Here is a 20671-nt window from a genome sequence, read left to right as displayed (position 1 = left end):
CTTATAGAAACATAGGCTCCTCTGTAGGCAAACACACTCACTTTCAAGAAACACACCTCCAACAAAGCACAAGACATTCATCAACAGCTCCAAATCCACTGTTCAGCCTTTCTGCAATAAAAACCAAAAGCAGATGTACTTAATAAGACTTGTCTAGCAATCAGTGTTTCAGTATTTCATGTTATTTCAAGGTATCTAGATACTCAATAACTTATCAAATTTACTAATTTAGAAAGGAATAGTTGAAATAAGTTAAATTGATTTGCTCAGATATGGCTAAGGGTGTTTTGTTTTTTACTTCAACAATTGGATTGCCACCCAGATGTTGGCAATGAGCTGACAAATCCATTCACCCACGTTTGGAATGTCTCTTTCCATCTGAGTACATCTTTCTAGTTTACAGACAGCGCATAGCTTAGGGTTGCCTTTGAGGGCCATAAAGACTTGGATATATGGAACCTCTGTCCATTTCCCTTGTGAATGGTAGCTGTAGCATCAGCTAAATAATTTTCTTTTGCTTTCATGGTGGCAACTTTAGAATGTCCTGGAATTTCGATAATTGCGAATTGTTTTAATTTCTGTGTGACACCTAATAGTTCTGCAGCCTATTTCCCATTCTTTATGGAATGCCCTGAGAAGATTAAGAAGCAGCCTTGCCAGGCCGGGCGTGACTCAGCAGTTGAGCGCCAACCTAGGATCCAGGCAATCGGGATTCGATTCCCCGTCAGGGCACATGCCCGGGGTTGTGGGCTGCAACCGATCAATGACTCTCAGATCATTGATGTTTCTATCTCCCTCTCTCCCTCTCCTTTCCTCTCTCTGAAATCAATAAAGATATATATATAAAAAAAAAAGAAGCCTTACCTCTTCTACAACATTCTAAAGTTGTGAGCTACACCCAAGGCATAGCTACTATCAGTATAAATATTGGCTATTTGGATACTGGTGACTGGAAAAGGCCTGAAGTTGCATTGGAACTGTCCTGTAATGAACATTCAGTTCCTCTTGTGGGGGGAGGTTTCTTTAAAATCATTATTTTCCCAATTGGTATAATTAGATATCCCTACCATTTGCACAGAATCTTTACTCCAGCTTAGTTAGGTGTGGTTAAGAACAGATAAAGTAGCCCCAGTATTTCTAGGGCCTTAGTAACCCCCCTTTTTAATGGTAATTTTAATCTCTCCTAAACTATTAATGAGAAGAGGAAATGCCTTCTCCTAGTCTTCAGAGCAGCCCTGTGATTGCTTCTGTGTGTTTTTTTCTAAATCCCATTTCAGTTTCCTATAACCCTTAAGGTGGACAGACTTCTCAACAGGAGTGTTCCTGTGAAACTTATTTAGTAATTCTGTTCCTTTTGCTCCCAGAAACCAGGTGTATTAATTGGAATAGGTTAGAATAGCCAGGATTACATGTTCTAACAGCTTCATTAAATGTCTTTGTGAACCCATTGGGTTCCTGCAGAAAATCAGGGAACAATTGCTGGCTCCTCTCTGCCTGAAACCAGCTTTTCTTCAAAGGAGCTGCTAGAATTCCCTGATTGTCCTTGTCTGAATTCCTATTCTTAGTCCCCCCTAGGTCAGCAGGGAGTGGTAGTGGAGGAGATATAGAGATCGAAGGGGAAGGAAGGAGGCGGGGAAGGCAAGTCTGGACAAGGAATCTCAGAGAGCAGATATAGTGGAGGAGCTGTGCAAGGAGAGGCTTTTATTGGCTTCAGAAGCCTTTAGTTCAGAGACAATTTCTAAAATTTCTTATCGATTTATTTTCTTTCTTTTTAAAAAAAAAGTTTATCTGTGCTCCTCCTAGAAGCTTCTAATTTCCTAATCAAGATATGCTTCCCATTCATTCAGTTTAATTTCAGAGCCGGCATTTTTCTAATTTTGCAAGCAAAAAAAATTAATGTAGATACTCTAAAAAGCTGCCTTTTGGCCATTTTGAGTTGATATAATTTCTAGTTAAATCTTCCCATTTCTGTAAAGTACTTGCAAGTAAAAGCTTCCTACTTCTCCAGGAGTATTAATGAGGGCTGGAGTTAGGGAGTTTCCAGCCTTAGTGGCACAATTTCCCTTATTAATTTTAGTTTTGTTTTGGGATCTGTAGAGTCTGCACTTCAGACTGTCAGAAAGCAATTCTGATTGAAAAGCCAAAGTTAAACACCAGCCACCCATTTTTTCCTCCAGTCCCACCTTAGCCTGGGTTCTGTCAAACCTTAGCTTTCGTTCCACTTCGAGGATTTAAAAAAAAAAACAAAAAAAAAAACTAAAAATAAAATCAGGGCCTCTTACCTTAAAACAAGGAACTGGTGGGGGGCACAATGGGCCCCTTGATGGATCCTAGCACTGGGTCCTGATCTGCGGGGGGGTCCTGGATGGGCCTCTTTGGAATCCTGCTGCACTACGCCAAGCAGATATCAATGTAAGAAACATTCACACCTGTAAGAATTTTTGTGAGTTTATTTGAGCCGAACTGACGGCAATTGCCAGGAAGCAAAATCTCAATGGATTGAGAAAATGCTCCAGAGAATGGCAGTTTTGCACCTTATTTTATATATTACAACCAAAAGAGGAGACATAAGTGGTTACAAGAAGTCCATTGGTGATTGGTTAGGGAGGTGGGAGGAAAGCAAAGCCAGGAAGCCTCTGGGATTAGATAAAAAAGTAAAATGATAGACATATACCTCTTTTACATTGGTGGGTACAGGATAGGTAAGTCCACAATTAGCATGATAACAATAACATGAGGATTTATAGTTTTTCAGGAGGGGCCAGAAAAAAGGGAAGTTAACCTGACATTCCAAAGGTATGGTATCTGGAGATGCAAAAAGACAGGCTCAGTTAAGGTAAAGACTGACTTTTGTCAGGAAGATTCTAGCCCAGGACCTGACTACCTGCCATGAGAACTGCTTTTAGTTAAAAATTTTAATTTCAGACCATCCTTAGGCTTGCCAAGGAGGAACACATGAGGCCAGATGAGAAGGTAAAGGCAATTTTATTCGGGCATTTGAATACAGATGGTTACAGCATCTGAATACAGATGGGCTGAGCTCCAAGTGGCCTTAGGCCAGAGTGGTTGGCAGGAAGTCTCTTTATAGGGTATAGGGAGGGAGCTTTTCGACCTTTTCTTTTTTTTTTTTTTTTTGAGCTGGAGTAGAAGAAAGCTATTGAATGTGAGGAACAGATTTTGTTGCTTGAGGTACCTTCTTATGCAGGGAGTGAAAGCTGTCAAGCATAACGTACGGAATGAGGCTAGTGAAATGAGTTTATCTAAAGTTTACATTCTCATGCTTGGGGAGGGGAGGAGCCCTCAGGGATATTAAGCTTTTTGTCCAAACTTAACAATTCTATGTGGTTACTTTAGGTCTCTGAGTTTGTAAGTCAGCCATGCAGGCCTCCCTGAGCCTGTCAAGTTTACAGTTAATGAATTTTAGATGTAATGGTAAGTTTCAATAGTTCAGTTGTGTAAAAATCACTAACAGAGATTATTGTAGTTAACAGTGTAAGATGAAATTTCATGTATAGTTAATGATTTGTGGGAGATTAAGGAGGTTGCAAAATGTATGCAATATAATCTGCAGGGGGAATGGGGAGCTAGGGTTTCACGTGTACAGAGTTTTAGGTTGGCAAAGATGTGAAGAGGAACAAGTTCTGGAGATGGATGGTGGTGAAGGTTGCACAGCAATGCAACCTGAGCTGTACACTTAAAAGTGCTTAAAATGGTCAGTTTTATGTATGTTTTACAACAAAACATGATTGCTGAATTTCCAATATTATTGAAAACTTAAATCAGTATTTTATTTATAATTATTTTCTTGTGATGAGGACTTTTTAAGGTATACTTTCTTGGCAACTTTTAACCATGCTGTTCATTATATCTGCATTGTGGTAGGATATTAGACAGACATCGAAGCATGTAACCCTCATTTTTCAATCATGAAGCATGTAATCTTCATTTGTAATCTAACTGTCAACCCTGTTCTATAGCCCTGAACAGTTACAATCTAGGAACACACAGTTACAGGCTAGTGCCAGGAAATAGCCAACCGTAACGGTTAAACAACGCTTGTTTCGGCTTCTGTACATTGCTTTGCTAGGTTCCCACCCCTCTCCATGCCAACCAGGATGCAATTTTGCCTTTAAATTCTCCCTGTGAAGATTGTTTGGGGCTGTGAGTCTGTTTAGGGCATGAGCCCCTCGTATCCACTGGCTTAATAAAATTCCAAATGCTCAATTTGGTCTCTGTGAATTAATCTCGCGAAAACTGGGTATAACAACATGAACAGAGCAAGGACAATGGGCCAGGTACAGAAGGTCACCAGGATGGAAAGCCCCAGGTGTCTAGCAACAGACAAAACTGGGACACTAAGGACCTCACGCCAAGGGTAACCTTTCCTCCCCTAGCATATCACTGGTCATGCAGGTTAGACCCCCTAGCCTTGCATATTGCTGGTCAGGTGGTTTCAATCTTCCCCTGGCCTCTCCTCTCCTGGCATGTTGCTAGTCATTCAGGTTTGACCCCACTAGAGGGAGAACGAACAAGGGGGCCAGAGAACAGACGGTAAGCATTAAGCCCCCAGGACCATGAGGTTCTGACCTGCATTAAATACATCTAGGCCTCAGGTGTGTTTCAGCACCAGGCCCTTGCTCTGCTCCTGTCTGTGTAACTGCCTACCACAGGCATAAATAGGGTCTGTTCCCATATGCCACTGTGATGAAGTCATTGGAACACTCATGGCATTGTGTCTTCCAGAGGCTTTCTCAGTGAAGCTTTCAAGGAAGGAGATCCGGATAGTCCCAGCGTCCGTCTCACAAGGGGAGAGATCACATTTTCCCAGGTAAGGGGACGCCTGCTAGACTCCTTTGAGAAGGCATTCTGTGCCTCTATGCCCATCTCCCACACTCACCATAGCCCAATGAGGGCAGAGCCATGTCTGCTTTACCCATGTACCCTTATGGCATTTAACTCTCAGGATGGGCTGGAGGCCCAGAGACACACAAAGGGACATTTTAGACTGGTTTGTCGTCTTTTTGGGCCAAGCAGAGGGACATATGCCAGTAACTAAGAAATTTCCAAACTTTTGAAGATCTATGCCAGGGAGTTACAATAGCCAGAGTAACTTTTTTTTTTTTTTCTCCCCAATTGTGGTCAAATACACATACCATAAAATTTAACCAACTTGATTATTTTTAAGTTGATATACATAATTCATTGGTGTTAAGTATATTCACACTGTTCACCATCCATCTCCAGAACTCTTTTTATCTTGCAAAACTGAAATTTTATACCCATTAACCCTAGCCGGTTTTGCTCAGTGGTTAGAGCATCAGCCTGTGAACTGAAGGGTCCCGGGTTTGATTCCGGCCAAGGGCATGTACCTCGGTTGTGGGCTTGGCCCCAGTTGGGGCGCATGTGGGAGGCAACCAGTCGATGTTTTTCTCTCTCCCTCTCCCACTCTCTGAAAAACAACAAAATTCTATACCCATTAAACAATAACTTACTGTTCACCTCCCCTCATCCCATAATCACTATTGAGCTTTCTGTCTCTACGCATTTAGCTATGCTTTAAGCAAGTGGGATCATGCAATATTTGTCTTTGTGTAACTGGCTTATTCATTCAGCAAAATGTCTTCAGGGTTCATCCAAGTTGTAGCATGTGACAGGTTGTCTTTCCTTGTAGGAAGGAAATTATACTATAATAAGGGCTACTTGGGGTCCATTTGTCTTTTAATGTATATAGCACATTTGGTTTACCCACTCATCTGTTGATGGACACTTGGGTAGCCTCCACCTTTTGGGTATTGTGAATAATGCTACTATAAACATGGGCATACAAATATCTGTTTGAGACCTTACTTTCAATTCTTCTGGGTATATACACAGAAATGAAACTGCTGGATCATATGATAATTCTATTTTTAATTTTTTGAGGAGCCACCATACTGTTTTCCATAGCTGCTGCACCATTTTACATACCCCCCCAACAGTACACAAAGGTTCCAGTTTTTTCACATCTTTGCCAACTCATGTTATTTTCAGTTTATTTTTTATAGTAGTCATCATTGGAGTAGCTATTTTCAGACAGGGCCACTGGGGAGGGGTGTTAATAACTATATTATGCTTGGACTTTGGGGTCAGACATCTGGATTTGAACCGTAGTTCCCACTTACAGTCTGTATAACCTTAGCAACTTGCTTAACCTCTCAAAGTCTGTTTTGCCATCTATAAAATGAGAGTGATAATACTATCCATTTCATAGGTTGTTAAAAAGCTTGAAAAGTGCCCAGCCAGTGTAGTTCAGTGGATTGAGCATTGTCCCATGCACCAAGAGGTCCCTGGTTCAATTCCTGGTCAGGGCACATGCCTGGGCTGTGGGCTAGATCCCTAGTAGGGGGTAGCTGATCAATGACTCCCTCTCATTATTGATGTTTCTATCTCTCTCCCTCTCCCTTCCCCCTCTAAAATCAGTTAAAACATATTAAAATAAATAAATAAATAAAATCCATGACTCCACTTCAAAAAAAAGCTTGAAAAATGCTTAGCACAGTGCCTGGCATATAGTAAGTGCTCAAAAATAATAGTTATTATTATTATTGCAGCCTGAATTATTTTTTAATGTAATCAGGATTGAAAACCATTTGAATTCTCTATTAGTGCCTCAAAGAAGAAAGGCTATTGGGAATCTACTCTAGAAGTACACAATTAAAACCATCTATATTTAAAAATTTTTTTATGAATTACAGCCATCCATAGGTCAGCCAGAGAACTTGAGGCCTACTATAATAGGAAGCAAGAGCCCACCTTTTCTGCAAAGGCAAGTGTGGTCTTAGTGTGGGGAATATAATATATTACAGTCACTTTAAAACTCTCTCTCTCTTTCTCTCTCTCTCACACATACACACACACACACATGCACACACATATTGTGGCAACTAGTGAATGAAAACTGGAATGATATTGGGAATAAATGTTACTAAGTTTGAATGATAAAGCTGCAGTAATATTGTTGGAAGGTAAGGAAAGAAAGAAAAACTATGTATTTTCAATAAACATAGGAAATATAGAAAGAATTTCTAGGAATTGTAATGAGAATCCTATACCCATTCTTCTTTAGCCGGTGTACAGTTTCTGTGAAGCTTGAACAGGTTAGAGGGAGAGAACTAGAAAACCTCTTGTACTGAGACAAAGGCTACTTAGGAATGAAGTAGCCTTTTAAAAAGTCGTACCTTAGGAATGAATCATCTTTTAAAAAGTCGTACCTTAGGAATGAATCATCTTTTAACTTTTATACACATTGTACAAATAAAAAGTACAGAAAGTATATAGCTTGATGAATTTTCATAAACTGAATACACCCATGTCACCAGCACCCTCATCAAGAAATAAAACATTATCGCCCAGCCGAGTGTGGCTCAGCGGTTGAGCATCAACTTAGGATCCAGGAGATCACGGTTCGATTCCCGGTCAGGGCACATGGCCGGTTACAGGCTCCGTCCCCAGTTGGGGGCATGTGGGAGGCAGCCGATCAGTGACAACTCTCTCATCATTGATGTTTCTATCTCTCTCTCCTTCTCCCTTCCTCTCTCTGAAATCAATAAAGATATATTTTTTAAAAAGAAGAAATAAAACATTATCAGCACCATAGTCACCCCACTTAGGTCCCTTCTGCATGTTAGCCCTCCAAGAGTAACTACTACCCTGACTCTGACCTTACAGGTCACTTCTGCCTATTTTGTACTTCATGTAAATGGAATATGCAGACACACTCCTTTGTATCTGCTCTTTTTCCTCAACATATTTATGAGAATCATAGATATCATTACATGAAGTTGTAGATAGTTTTATTCTCCTTGCTTTATGATATTCCATTGTATGAATATACTTCAATCTCTTTGTCCATCCTGATGCTTCCCTCCCCCACCCCCGAGTGAGATGGGAAAGGCATTGGGAGAATTTGAGCAGCAGAGTGATGTTAGCTGACTTATATTTTTAAAACCTCACTCTGGTTGCTCTGCGAATAGACCAGGAAGGCAAGGATTATTGTACAGAGACTACTTAAGGAAGATACTGGAAAATCCAGGAGAGAGATCATGGCAGCTTAAACTAAGGTAATATTGGTAGAAGTGGCAAAAAGTGGTTAAATTCTGGGGATATTTTGATGGTAGATCCAACAGGTTTTTCTGATGGATTGAATGAGAAGCAAGAGAGAGAAGGTAAGGATGACTCCAGTTTCTGGCCAAAGCAAACTGGAAGTATCTGTTGCTCTTAAATGGAAGAGGTTTGATGGCTGTGGGGGTTGGGAAACCAGGTATTCAACTTGGGATATTTTAATTTGAAGTGTTTATTGATATCCAAATAGAGTATGGAATAGGCAGCTGAAAGTACAAACCCAGAGTTGAAGGGAGAGGTCCTGGTTGAATAAATATATATATTTACAGCTGGTAGATGGTATATTTAACACCATTGGACTCAATATGGTCATGGAGAAAGAGAATATAAATGGAGAAGAAAAGTCCTGGGTCCTCTGATGTTAAAGGTCAGGTTGGTGAGGAGGACCCAGCAATCAGAGATGGAGAATGCATGTCCATTGTAAGAGGAAAATCAAGAGAGTGGGGTGTCCTAAAAGCCAAGAGGTTATCAAGTTTTATTTAGTTATTTATTTTATTTTTATTTATTGATTTTTAGAGAGAGAGGGAGGGAGGGAGAGTGCGAGAGAGAAATACTGATTTTTTTGTTCCACTTATTGGTTGATCTTGTATGTGCCCTGCCCAGGAATTGAACCCCTAACCTTGGCATATCAGGACAATGCTCTAACCAACTGAGCCACCTGACCAGGGCAGGTTACCAAGTTTTAGATGAAGAGTGTGATCAGCTGTTTCAAATGCAGCTGATAGGCCAAGTAAATTAAAGACTGGTGAGTGCCTGTTAGATATAGCAACATAACGAGGAGGTCATTGGTAACCTTGACTAGAGAAGTTTCTGGAATGTGGAGGTGAACGCTTGATTAGAGTATATTCAAGAAAGAATGGGAGGAAAGGGTTTGAAAACTATGTATAGTATAGTTCTGGAGGCTAGTAGCCCAAGATCGAGGTATCCACAGGGTTGGTTTCTTCTGAAGCCTTTCTCCTTGGCATATAGATGGCCATCTTCTCTCCATGTCCTCAAGTCCTTCCTCTGTGTGTATCTGTTTTCTAATCTCCTGCTTGTTTGTTTTAATGTTTTGAATTCTTACAAGCCATCAATATTATTCTCTCTTTTTTTAAATTGACTTTTAGAGACAGGAAGGGAGAGGAAGAGAGAGAGAAACATCAATGAGAGAGAAACATCAACATTGATTGGCTGCCTCCTGCACACCCCCCCCACTGGAGACCGAGCCTGAAACCTGGGCATGTGCCCTGACGAGGAATCAAACCAGTGACTTCTCGGTGCATGGGTCAGTGCTCAACCACTGAGCCATACCGGCTGGACTAATCTATTTTTCTAAGGACACCAGTCAGATTGGATCAGGGCCAAACCATGACCTCATTTTACCCTAATCACCTCTTTAAAGACCCTATCTCCAAGGACAGTCACATTCTGAAATCCTGGGGATTATGACTTCAATAAGAATTTGAGAGCGGGAGGCATAATTCAGCTCATAAGAGGGGCATTTGAGTATTTTCTACAGTGGGGCTCTTAAGAATAATGCTGCTATGAACATTTTTATACATATTTTAGTGAACAATATGTAGACATTTCCATTGGGTATGTGTCCAGGAGTGAAGTTGCTGAATCACAGGGAAAGCATGTTCAGATTTAGTAAATGCTGCCCAAAGCTTTCCAAGTGGTTGTACCAATTGACAGTTTCTCAACAACTTACTTTTACAGTGGGTGTCACTCGTGGAAGAAGACTATAGGAAACATGCTGAAGACTCTGGAATCTGCCTCCCTGAGAATTTCTCTGTAAATCAAATCTTTGGCAAGGCAATTTCAGCGAGGAAGATCAACCACCCCATGCTTCAGGCAGCTCTCGCTCTTAGAAAGAAGGGTAAGGACCCAATACTGGCCATTTTCTGACCCAACTACACCAGGATCCCTGGCAGGATTAGGTCAGAATATATCTAAATGTGTTTTGAGGTCACACATCTTCTGGGCCTTGATGGAAAGCTGTTCTTAGAACATAGTCCCAAAGTAAGTTATACCAAATGGCAAAAAGCAGCACTATCAGAATGGAAAATGAAAGAATTTTATTTAATAAAATGATTTATGCCATAGGCTGCCTTGTGAGCAAAATTATCTCCCTCTGGTGACACTAATAATGACCCGAATGACCCAGTGATTTAAAAATAAGGCCTTTTAAACAACTATGATTTTTTTCAACCTCTGGTTGTCGTAGTGATGAGCTATGAGTTGGCTGATCTGGATTCAAATAGTGTCAAATGGTCTGTGACATGAGATCATGTTTATTCAGTAGCCATTTATTTAGTGTCAGAGCCTGGCTCCTCTTCACAAACATATTTGAAATCATTGCACCCACTTATCAGTAGACTTGCCTGACTGTGGCTAAGCCATTCCACATCCATATTTCTCACTCATATTACATGGGAAGTGTGACATCATCGACTCAGCTGTGTCTTGTTTCCACTGTCTCTGGGTTCTTGCCCTCTCTGGTTAGGCAGAGAAAGCCAGGGGGCACTGCTCTCTCTATTTACATTTCTCTAGTGTTGAAATGGGAATGCAGTCTCTGAAAGCCAAAGCAGGTGTTTTGAAATACAGTCGAGCAGAGTTTGCAATAGCATAGACTGAAAGGTGTATTGGAGTGGCAGCCCGAAGGCAGGATTCTGGGCCCAGCGTGGCTCTTCCTTCACTGTGTGAGTTGGGCAGCTCATCATTTGTCTGAGCCTCTGGTTTGCTCATTGGTAAAAGTGGGATGGTAAGATTTGACCTGCCCAGCCCAGCCCAAATGTGGCGAGGATCAAATGAGCTGACAAATGTCATAACCTCTTGCTCTGCAATTGCGAGGAATTAAGGGATGCAGCATCTCCGTCTGGGCTACTGAGAGCCCTTAATGCACACAGCGGGCTTGTTCTCATGCTTGTGTGTCAGGAAGTGCTTAAGGGTACAGCTGATTCTTTTCCAGAGTCAGGAGATTGAGGTGAGTGAGCAGAACCCCACTTGGTCCCACCCGGAGCTTCTCAGAGCAAAGTTCAATAGCTGGTCCATTCACTGGTGACTTCTCACTCAGGCTTTATAACCTGCATCCTCACCAACAACTGGCTGGATGACAGCACCCAGAGAAGCAGCATTGCCCAGCTGATGTATGAACTGAGACCGCACTTTGACTTCCTGATAGAGTCATGTCAGATCGGAATGGCCAAGCCTGATCCTCAGATCTACAAGTTTGTGCTGGAAACCTTGAAGGCCAGCCCCAATGAGGTATGTAGTAGATGCTTCCTTTCAGTGGAGAATAGTGTTCTAGAGATATTGCCATCAAGAAAAATTGAAGAGTGAGCAGGTGGGGGATATCTGGGGCCTAGCAGGATGGTTCTAGGTCCAGTGGCATGTCCTACTTCTCTCAGGCCAGAGCTTCTAAAGGACTTTTACCCATCCCTTCTAGAAAGATATAGAGGTGGACATCTGAGTCCTTCCTGTGGCTCTTATAGGACCTTGATCAAAATAAGTTTTATTGAAAACTTCTAGACCAGCTGCCTCAGTTTACCTGTAAAAACACGTCAACCCTGAGAGATATTCCCAAGACCACAAGGCTAGTCAGAGTCATCCCGCCAAAGGATGAACAGGAATGGGCTCCAGTATTGCAGTAGTCTTTCAAGCACCCCTGGACCCCTAAATTGCGTCTTCATACTATCTCTAAATGACCTATTCTAAGACACTTTTTTCATTGTGTTCCCCTACTCTAATCTTCAAAAAGGTGATTGGACCAAGATTAAATTCCTTTCCCTGATGTTTCTGACCCTTTCTTATTGGCCCTACCTCACCCATACCTGATCCAATGAAACCCTGAGCTCCATCATTGGGAATCCTTACTAGGCTCAATAATACCAGGACCCTTCCTTTCTCCTCTAAAATTTTGCTTCTGCTCTCCGCAGCCCCTGGGTTAAGCATTATAATAGTTCTCTAAATTTTAGTATGCCCATAAAGAAATGTTCTTTCATTTAGGGCTTTTGGGTTGAGTGAGCTGCTTAGAAGTTTAGGCCTGCACTAATCCAAGATTGTAAATAAATGCACCCATGCTTCTACAACTCTAGGGACCTTTTATCCCTTTATTTTTACTTAAATTTAAACCTTTGAGCTGTTCAAAATTTATTTTGAAGTAAGATATGAAGGATCCATTTTTCCCCTCAAGTTGTTAAAATAATTAAATAATCCTTTTTTCTCATTGATTAGACATGGCACTTATATTTATTTATTATTATTATTTTTAATCCTCACTCGAGGATACTTTTTCCATTGCTTTTCAGAGAGAGTGGAAGGGGGAGAGAGAGAGAGAGAGAGAGAGAAAGAAACATCGATGTGAGAGAGACACTTAGATTGGTTCCCTCCCGCACACCCCCCGATCAGGGCTGCCGATTGAGCCTGCAACTGAGGCATGTGCCCCTTGGTTGGAATCGAACTGGGACCCTTCTGTCCTCAGTCTGAAGCTCTAACCACCAAGCCAAACTGGCCAGGGCAAGACATGGCACTTTTAGTAGAAACTAAACTAATTTGTGTTTGGGTCTGTTCCTCAACACTCTTCTACCTCATTGATATGTCTTTTTTGTCTATTTCATTTTTAGTACCAAACTTTTTTTTTTTCCTTTCATAGCTTTATGTGTTTTCTTATCTGCCTTTATTATAGTTCTTTTCCAGACATATTTTTTGTCAATTCATATGTGTTGATTTTTCTAGATGAATTTTAATGTCATTATGATCATTAATCTCTCAGTTTCAGGATTCAGGCTGAACCAGTAGGTGTCTGGGGGAACACATATATCTGGGTGTTTATGTGATTCTTATGTAATTAAATGTTTTTAATTTTAAGAGTAAACAATTACATGGAGTGAAAAATCAATCTCATTATCACAAATCAGCCACTATTCACAATTTAATGTGTTTCTTTTGGTGTTGTCCCTTGTGCATGAGGTTTGCTTTGGTTGAAGTGATGCTAGTGTCCATGCTCTTTGGATTCAGATTGTTTTCTTGGATGATATTGAAGCTAATCTGAAGCCAGCCCGAGACTTAGGAATGGTCACCATCCTTGTCCGTGACAGTGACAAGGCCCTGCAAGAGCTGGAGAAAGTCACCAGGATGCAGGTAACTGCACATCTGTGCTGAGTCAGATCTCCTGTTCCTTATTTGTTTTTAGGTACATAAGACAAAACAAGGAAGAGGAGAGCCCAGTGTTCAGGCAGTTCATTGCTCCTGGCGTGGTTCCCAGGGCAGACCTCTGGGGTAGTAGTTCATTACCCATTGTGCAGTCATCCTGGTGTCCTCACGGAACATCTTGTTGCTTTCTCTGTGGTCAATGAACAGAGAAAGGATTCTCTGAGAGCGAGGATCTGTACTAGTCAGAGTCAGGGGAACCAAGACAAGAGTGGAGCTTTCAAAGCCACCCAAATTTACTTTTTAGAGTGAATATTGAGAATGGAGCTGCTAGGTCTGCCGCAGTGGAGGTAGGGAGCCCAGTCCTTACCTTGTGTGCCAGGTCATGCCACTGGCACTTGGATGTAGTTGTTTGGTTCCTCCTGGTTTGCACCCTGTGCCAGTCTGAAGGAAGGCTTTGGTGTAAAACCTGCCCCTCACATTGAGGATGGGATGTCCGTAATGATTCCCCTGGGGGCTGCCTGGGAATTAGCCTGCTCAGTCAAAGCTGAGATACCTTTTTTCTTTTGGGTTTACCTAAGATCACCCATCCCACTGAGTCCAGGAATGACAGTTACTCAAACCTTTTGTGTAATGCTGTGCTTTTCTAGGGGGGTTGTCAGTGTAATGGGAGAGAAGGGGGGAGGGAGCCCTATACTTGATTGAGGTAGATGGACTTCAAAGGTGTCACAACCATTTTGTCAAAGGGAACTGTATGGTTTCCTAGGGCTGCCATAAAGTAGCACAGACTGGGTGTCTGAGACAACATCCTCACTAGGAGGCAAGAAGTCCAAGATTTAAGTGTTGGCATGGTTGGTTTCTTCTGACGCATCTCCTGGGCTTATAGGTGGCTACTCTCTCCCTGTGTCTTCACATGGTCTTCCTCTGTGTGTGTCCTAATCTCCTCTACTTTAAGGACACCAGTCAAATTGGATTCTGACTCCAATGGGTCCACCCCGGTGATCTCATCATCTCTTTAAATATCTTATCTCCAAAGATAGTCAAATCCTGGGGGTTAGGATTTCAACAGGAGGCACAATTTAGCTCAGAATGATTGACTTTTTGTCTTATCAAATAAATAAAAATATATATCTAATGACTTCATAACCTTAAAGCATCTTGCCCAAGCTTATTGTCCTTCTACAAGCCTGAAAGTCTCACTCAGCAGAGAAGAAAGTACCCAGACCTGGAACTGGAGCATCCACCTGTTTGTCCCATTTACTAGGTTTGTCCCCTCATCACATCTGAGCCACAGATTCTTGTCTTGTAACATTGGGAAAGTAAGCCATGTCTCACCTATTTTCTCCTTGGATGATAGAGAAGATATAAGGAAAAAATGGAAATCAATCCTTTTTGAACTGAGGAGACATGCCTCTTATGTCTCAGGAAGACTGTGGGACTCAATCGTGAGCAGGCTTTGGAAATTGTACAAACACATGGGAGAAACTTTAGAGTAGGAAACACCTACCCTTTCCACCCCTGGAAGAAGTGGGACATCCCTGGTGTGTGACCTAGGAAGCTGGGACACATTAGAAGAAGGGCCCCAAGGGACACTGGCCCCAGTGTCCCTTGCTATCAGAGGGCACCAAGCTGCCCATCCCCCTTCCCTACTGCCATATGCCAGGTCCTCTCCAGAGTCCACTGAGGTAGAGGGGTCACCCTCTGTTTCCCCTCTGAGGACACCTATGCAGATGCTCCCATGTTTAAAAGGGAGGTGGATTTCAGTTTATTTCTCCCGTTTTAGAGGTCAGAATACAGGATGGTTATGGAGAGCTCCATCTTCCTCAGTTTGCACCTTTGGGACTAAAGGTGAGGAATTGAGCAGCAGAAGTCACTAACATGTTGCTCCTCATGAATCTGTTCACTTGCATGTGCTCAGCATACTGTTCTTTGTCATCTCTGTCTCCAGGAAAATGACCCCAGTAAGTTATAGAAGCCCCTTAAGGATACTTTGTTCAGGAATTTTCCCATTTACCTAAATGTAAAAAGATGGGTTATATGAACCCCTGGGACTCCAGAGGGCAGAAGACTATCAGCTGAATTGAGAGGTAATTGAGGTAAGATGAGGTCATTAGGGTGGTCCCTAATCCAATAGGACTCTTGTCCTTATAAGAAGAGGAAATTAGGACACACACACACACAGAGGGAAGGCCATGTGAGGACACAGCAAGAAGGTGGCCATGTACAAGCCAAGAAGAGAGGCCTCAGCAGGAACCAACTCTGCCAACATCTTGGTCTAGGATTTCTAGCTTCCAGAAGAGTAAGAAAATGGGTTTCTGTTGATTTAGTCACCAGTTTATGGCACAAAGTTATGGCACCTCTAGCAGACTTTTGAAGGCACAGAGAGTTAGGTTTTGGCCGAGTTGGAGGAGAAACCCTTCAACAGAGCCATACCATGACAGCACTGCTGGCTGCTCTGCGGACTTGGTGTTCCTGGCGGTATTCAGCATGAGCCTGGGTGACCACTCAAGGAACTGCCATAGAGAATCAGATTAAAGCCCAATGTCACAGTGTTTTAGAGCAAGTGGTGTTCAGTCCTTGCTTATGTAAAAGTAGTTGGTGGCAGCCAGGGGCTTTGCATCGCTTCGCTTAGCCATTCAAGGGTCCAGTTGATGGAGGACCCACCATCTTCCACTTGTGGTTTCCAAGGTCACAAGGACACTCAGCTGGAAAATTGGGAAAAGAGAATGTAGAGGATTGGGTAGGGATTTTCATGGGCCAGGCTGACAGGACAAACTCAGTCAGGGGCCTCCACGGAACTGAAAGGAAGGAGAAGACGGGAGTCTAGCTCTGTTCTAATCAAATAGAGCCAGTCTGAATCCTGGCTTTGGCATTTACTCAGTTGGCAAATTTAGGTACATTTCTTGTCACTCTGAATCTCAGTGTTCCCAGCTTTATAATGAGATGAAGGAGGAGAGGAGGATGGGTTGGTCAGTCCCTGGACTCCATGGCTGAGGTGACCTGGGAGCTCTCTTCTGGTGCCAGCACTCTGGAGGTGTGGAAACTCACTCTGAGAACCCCTCATGGAAGGAAGCTGCAGGTGCCGCTCTCACTGTACTCTCACTATGTACCTTCTACTTTCAGCTTCTCAAAACAGCAGCCCCTGTCCTGAACCCATGCCATCCAAGTGACATGAGCCATGGATATGTACCAATAAAGGTAACTGAGCACTCCCTCTCTAACCAGGTCATCTAAATGACTGACAGAGACATTTGTTAAATATCAGGGCAGTTGAATAGCCACTGTTTATAAGGAGATCATATTTCCCACAAGTATCATTTCTCAAAAGTCAATGGAAGACATGGACCATATGCAGGCAGCAGCCGTAAATGCCAGCAGTCGGGGTGGGGCTCAGCCCACATGGTGAAGTGGGCCTCAAAGGGGGAGCGGGAGTGGGAGTGAAGGAAAGCGTACTAGGAGCTATGGGTCAGGGTCAGTGCAGCCCCTCCTGTATCCCTGGGTGGTCCTAAAGGAGGTGAACTTCTCATAAGGTCCCTTCAGACCTCATCTCTATATTGATGAAGAATGAGGGCCTCTTTGCCTGAGTCTGGGGTCTGGGCTGTAACCTTATGTCTTCAGCGCCACGGACAGGGTTGCTCTTGTCATCCGCTTGATGTCTATCCTGCTAGTTTTGACAGATTCCTCATTTCACCTTGAGGAAGGGTGTTCAGAGCTGCTTTACCACCCCGTGCCACCACCCCAGACTCAAGAGCTGGGGCAGTGACCTCTGGGCAACCCTAGCTGAGCCCAGGCTTGGCGGGTGCTATTGCATTTCCACCGGATGCTGATGCAAACCAAATGGGTTGTAATGGATCTTTCCCATTTTCCAGTTTTAAGGAAATTTTGTTAACATATAATTTAAAGGATGGGAAAGCACATGCATTTGCTGAGCTACTCAGCTGAGTCAAATATGAAGCAGCAGAACAGGCCTTTAGTTAGGATCCATTTAGAACAGAGGCTGATGAGGATCATTTGACTGGACATCAGCACTATAACATTTTTCAGTATAAGAAGTAGGGAATTTAAAGTTAAATTCCCTCTCTTTACCAACTTCCACAGTCTTGTGGAACATTTTTTTTTTTTTTTTAATTTTTTATTTATTGATTTGAAAGAGAGGAAGGGAGGGAGAGAAACATCGATTTGTTGTTCCACTTATTTATGCATTCATTGGTTGATTCTTGTATGTGTCCTGACTGGTATATCAGGACGATGCTCTAACCAACTGAACTACCCAGTCAGGGCAATGGAATGTATTCTGATATAACGATTGTAGCCCATAAAAGGGTTTGTGAAAGGTCAGCCTAATGTTTTCTTGAGCAAAATGGCTTGTTGGGAATCATGACTGAAACGTCTATTTTGGAGCACTGGCTTGGAGAAGTGTGGGATGCAGCTGGACAGAATTATTACAAGTGGGAAGCATTTTTTTCAGTCTGTTGCAATCGTGCTTCCAGGCCTATCATCTGTTTGGCTCAGATAAAGATTTCTACAGGTTTGGACATTCTTAAGTTAACAGTTATTAAGATAATTCAGGGTATAGCCATGTTTATGTTTTCACAGTACCATACAAAGTGAGGGCAGCCTGTATAGTTTACTTAGGTTATGTTTGCCTTTGAGGTTTCATAACAAGTCATAGCCTTAGCCCAAGTGTGATCTGGATGAAAAGAGTATCCAAAGAAGAAATAAAAGTAAAACTTGAAACTTCTTAGGCACTCACTGCTTTATTATTCCAGCTATAATAACAAAAAAGGAAGGAAAAAGTCATTCCCATCTTTTGCTGAGAAGTTTAAAGCTCCTGCATCACTGGGCTCTGGTTTTATTCCAAATTTTCTTCTTGGTCTTGAGGGGCCTACCTAGCTAACCAACTAGTATTTCGGTTTATTGAGTAGCTAAGTAATACAAAATGTTAAGTCTAAAACTATGCCATTATCAAACAAAGAACTAATTGCATATAATCAGTGGCACAAACCCAAAGTGCACTATCAGATCATTGTTTTGTTAGGCTTGGTAATCACATTGTGTTAAAACAGTGTGAGACCTAGTAAAAACATTTCAGAGTTTTAGCCAAAGCTATTACTATCAACAGACAACTTGGGATATCTTAATTAAATATATTTATTACTGTGCTGGAATAGGGTTACAATATGAGTGAAAGTCAACCATTAGAGAATGAAAAAATATTCCACAGAAAGTAGCTAAATTCTTCCAGTCAGCCCCATCCTTTAAAATCAACCCTACGTCTTTTATTGAACCAATGTGAAAAGAGGAGATGTCATCTTGATAATGGGATACTGGATGTTCCATATTAAAGTGCACTCCTCAAAGAGGATTGCCTATATGTGAGCCAATCTCATATCCATCAGAGAACTCAAAAATGGTCCTGGCCAGAAAGCAGTGTGGCTATAGCTACTGAGCGAAGGAGTTTTCAAGCCTCATAGATGGAGCTCGCTGCATGATATAAAGTAATAGGTGAGCTGGGGGGAAAATGAATTGTTCTGAGTGAATTTCTATAATGTGAAGCTTATCTTTCTCATCCATTTCCTTTAGAAAGTTGGAGATATGTATTTGGGGGGAAATAGACTATATTTTGACTATATATTGCTTTAATTGGTTTGTTTAGACCCCACTGTAATAGTCAGAGGAGGCTTAGTACTGTCCCAAACAACCCAGCTTTCAGTGGCTTACTACCAGGCCTGTTTCTTGTAAGGCACAGTGCAGTGTGGCTGAGGTCATGCAGTGTGGGCGGGTTGCTTCATGCAGTCATTCAAGTAACCAGGCTCCTTCCTTCTGCTGGTTCCACCTTCCTCAAAGCCCAGTCCGTTCAGGAGCAAACAGCAAAAGAGAGTGAGGACCAAGCAGGGGAGGCCCCAGTGTAGCACACGTTTCCCCTGCTCTTATGCCATTGGCCAGAACTCAGTCACATGGTCATACCCACTGCAAGGAAGTTGGGGAGATCTGGAAAATGCCAGCATGTGCTAGGGAGCAAAGAAGAACACAGACACTGAGTCCTAGCAGCGTCTGTCACATCCATGTAGCCCAGAAAGAACTAGAAGTATAGCAAACTTGAAAAAAATTTTCATACTCAAGAGATAAAGAGCTTTTAACAAAATAATCATGGTATTCTGCATGTTAGTATGAATATTATGCTCTGCACAAAATTGATCCCCAGTTTTAAATAGTGAAAACATGACAAAACAGAAACTCCTATAGTATAAGAGCCTTTTAAGGAGGAGGCAAAGTTGTTTTGGTTTTGGAATCCCCCCCAACATTATAATCTTTTCAAGCTTCTTATATAAGTTACAGTGAAAGCCACCTGTTTTATTACACAGTTTGTCCAGTTGTCCCCTTTTCAGACAACTTCTAGCATTGGGGTCTTAGGCTGAGAAATCTGGGCCATACAAGATCTGGAAATATACTGAAATGGCCCAGACAGTCTGCAGAAGGGGGGCCTGGTTCTCCCCATCCTGGCGTAGGGGTCACTTCCTGCTCACCTCTCTCTTCCACAGCCAGGGGTGCATCTGCATTTTGTGGAGCTGGGCTCTGGCCCTGCCGTGTGCCTTTGCCATGGATTTCCTGAGAGCTGGTTCTCTTGGAGGTACCAGGTAAGGAAAACTGGGTGAAGGTATGCCCCAGCCAGGATGAGGCAAGGACAAAGTCTAGATGGTGTGCCCAAATATCATTAAGAAGCTGAAAACTTACAGAGGAGCATCGTCTCCAAAGTATGGCCATGATACTGCAGAAATGTTCGGGCTGGAGATGGCTCCAGACCTCAGAGCTGTGCTGATCTGTATGCCACCTTTGCAGATTTAAAAAAATCAGACTTCTTCGAGAAGCTTTATGCCACCTACCAGAAGTATTTGTAATGATTACAGAAACCTGCAAGGTCTTTGTTAGGAAAGGTGCTGGCTTAGATGAGGCATTAGATGCAGTGCACACAGCCTAACACCTGTGGTCCATGGCAGCCCTATCCAGGTGGGCTTGTTGCAGCCCCAAGATACCGGGTAATGTCAGGTGGCACTTTGCATTGAGCCATTTACAAGAACGGGAATAGAGGAGCAAAGAGGGAGTGTCAGCCAAATACTTATAAGACTACACTGGAGTGTACCTGAGTTCTTTGTTTTCTAGATCCCTGCTCTGGCCCAGGCAGGTTTCCGGGTACTAGCTGTGGATATGAAAGGCTATGGAGACTCATCCGCTCCTGCTGGTGGGTTAGCTGGCTTATAGCTGTCCTCTGTTGGCTATGCCTTCTGACTGTTTGAGCTCTCCAACTACACCGTCTTCCCTGGTCCCAGGTCAGAACAGGCAGTCCTTCAAGGGAGTCTGACTTTGTGCCTCCCCTCTCTTG

General features: G+C 42.6%; 1 protein-coding gene across 2 annotated transcripts in view; it reads left to right on the top strand.

Moving 5' to 3' along the window:
- EPHX2 (epoxide hydrolase 2) overlaps positions 1-20671 on the top strand; it is a 46122-nt gene that overhangs the window by 1068 nt on the left and 24383 nt on the right. Inside the window, exons 2-8 of one of the 2 annotated variants that reach the window (XM_081135094.1) lie at positions 4744-4828; positions 9859-10018; positions 11216-11406; positions 13159-13281; positions 16414-16488; positions 19833-19928; positions 20452-20530. In XM_081135094.1, coding sequence (XP_080991220.1) covers positions 4744-4828; positions 9859-10018; positions 11216-11406; positions 13159-13281; positions 16414-16488; positions 19833-19928; positions 20452-20530 — 809 coding nt within the window. The remainder of the gene's footprint in view (positions 1-4743; positions 4829-9858; positions 10019-11215; positions 11407-13158; positions 13282-16413; positions 16489-19832; positions 19929-20451; positions 20531-20671) is intronic. The other variant, XM_081135095.1, reaches the window with a different exon arrangement.

The sequence above is a fragment of the Miniopterus schreibersii genome, assembly GCF_964146895.1.
Source record: "Miniopterus schreibersii genome assembly, chromosome: 4".
NCBI classification, from domain to species: domain Eukaryota; kingdom Metazoa; phylum Chordata; class Mammalia; order Chiroptera; family Miniopteridae; genus Miniopterus; species Miniopterus schreibersii.
Note: the sequence above shows the minus strand (reverse complement) of the source record. Positions and strands in the feature narration are given on the sequence as shown.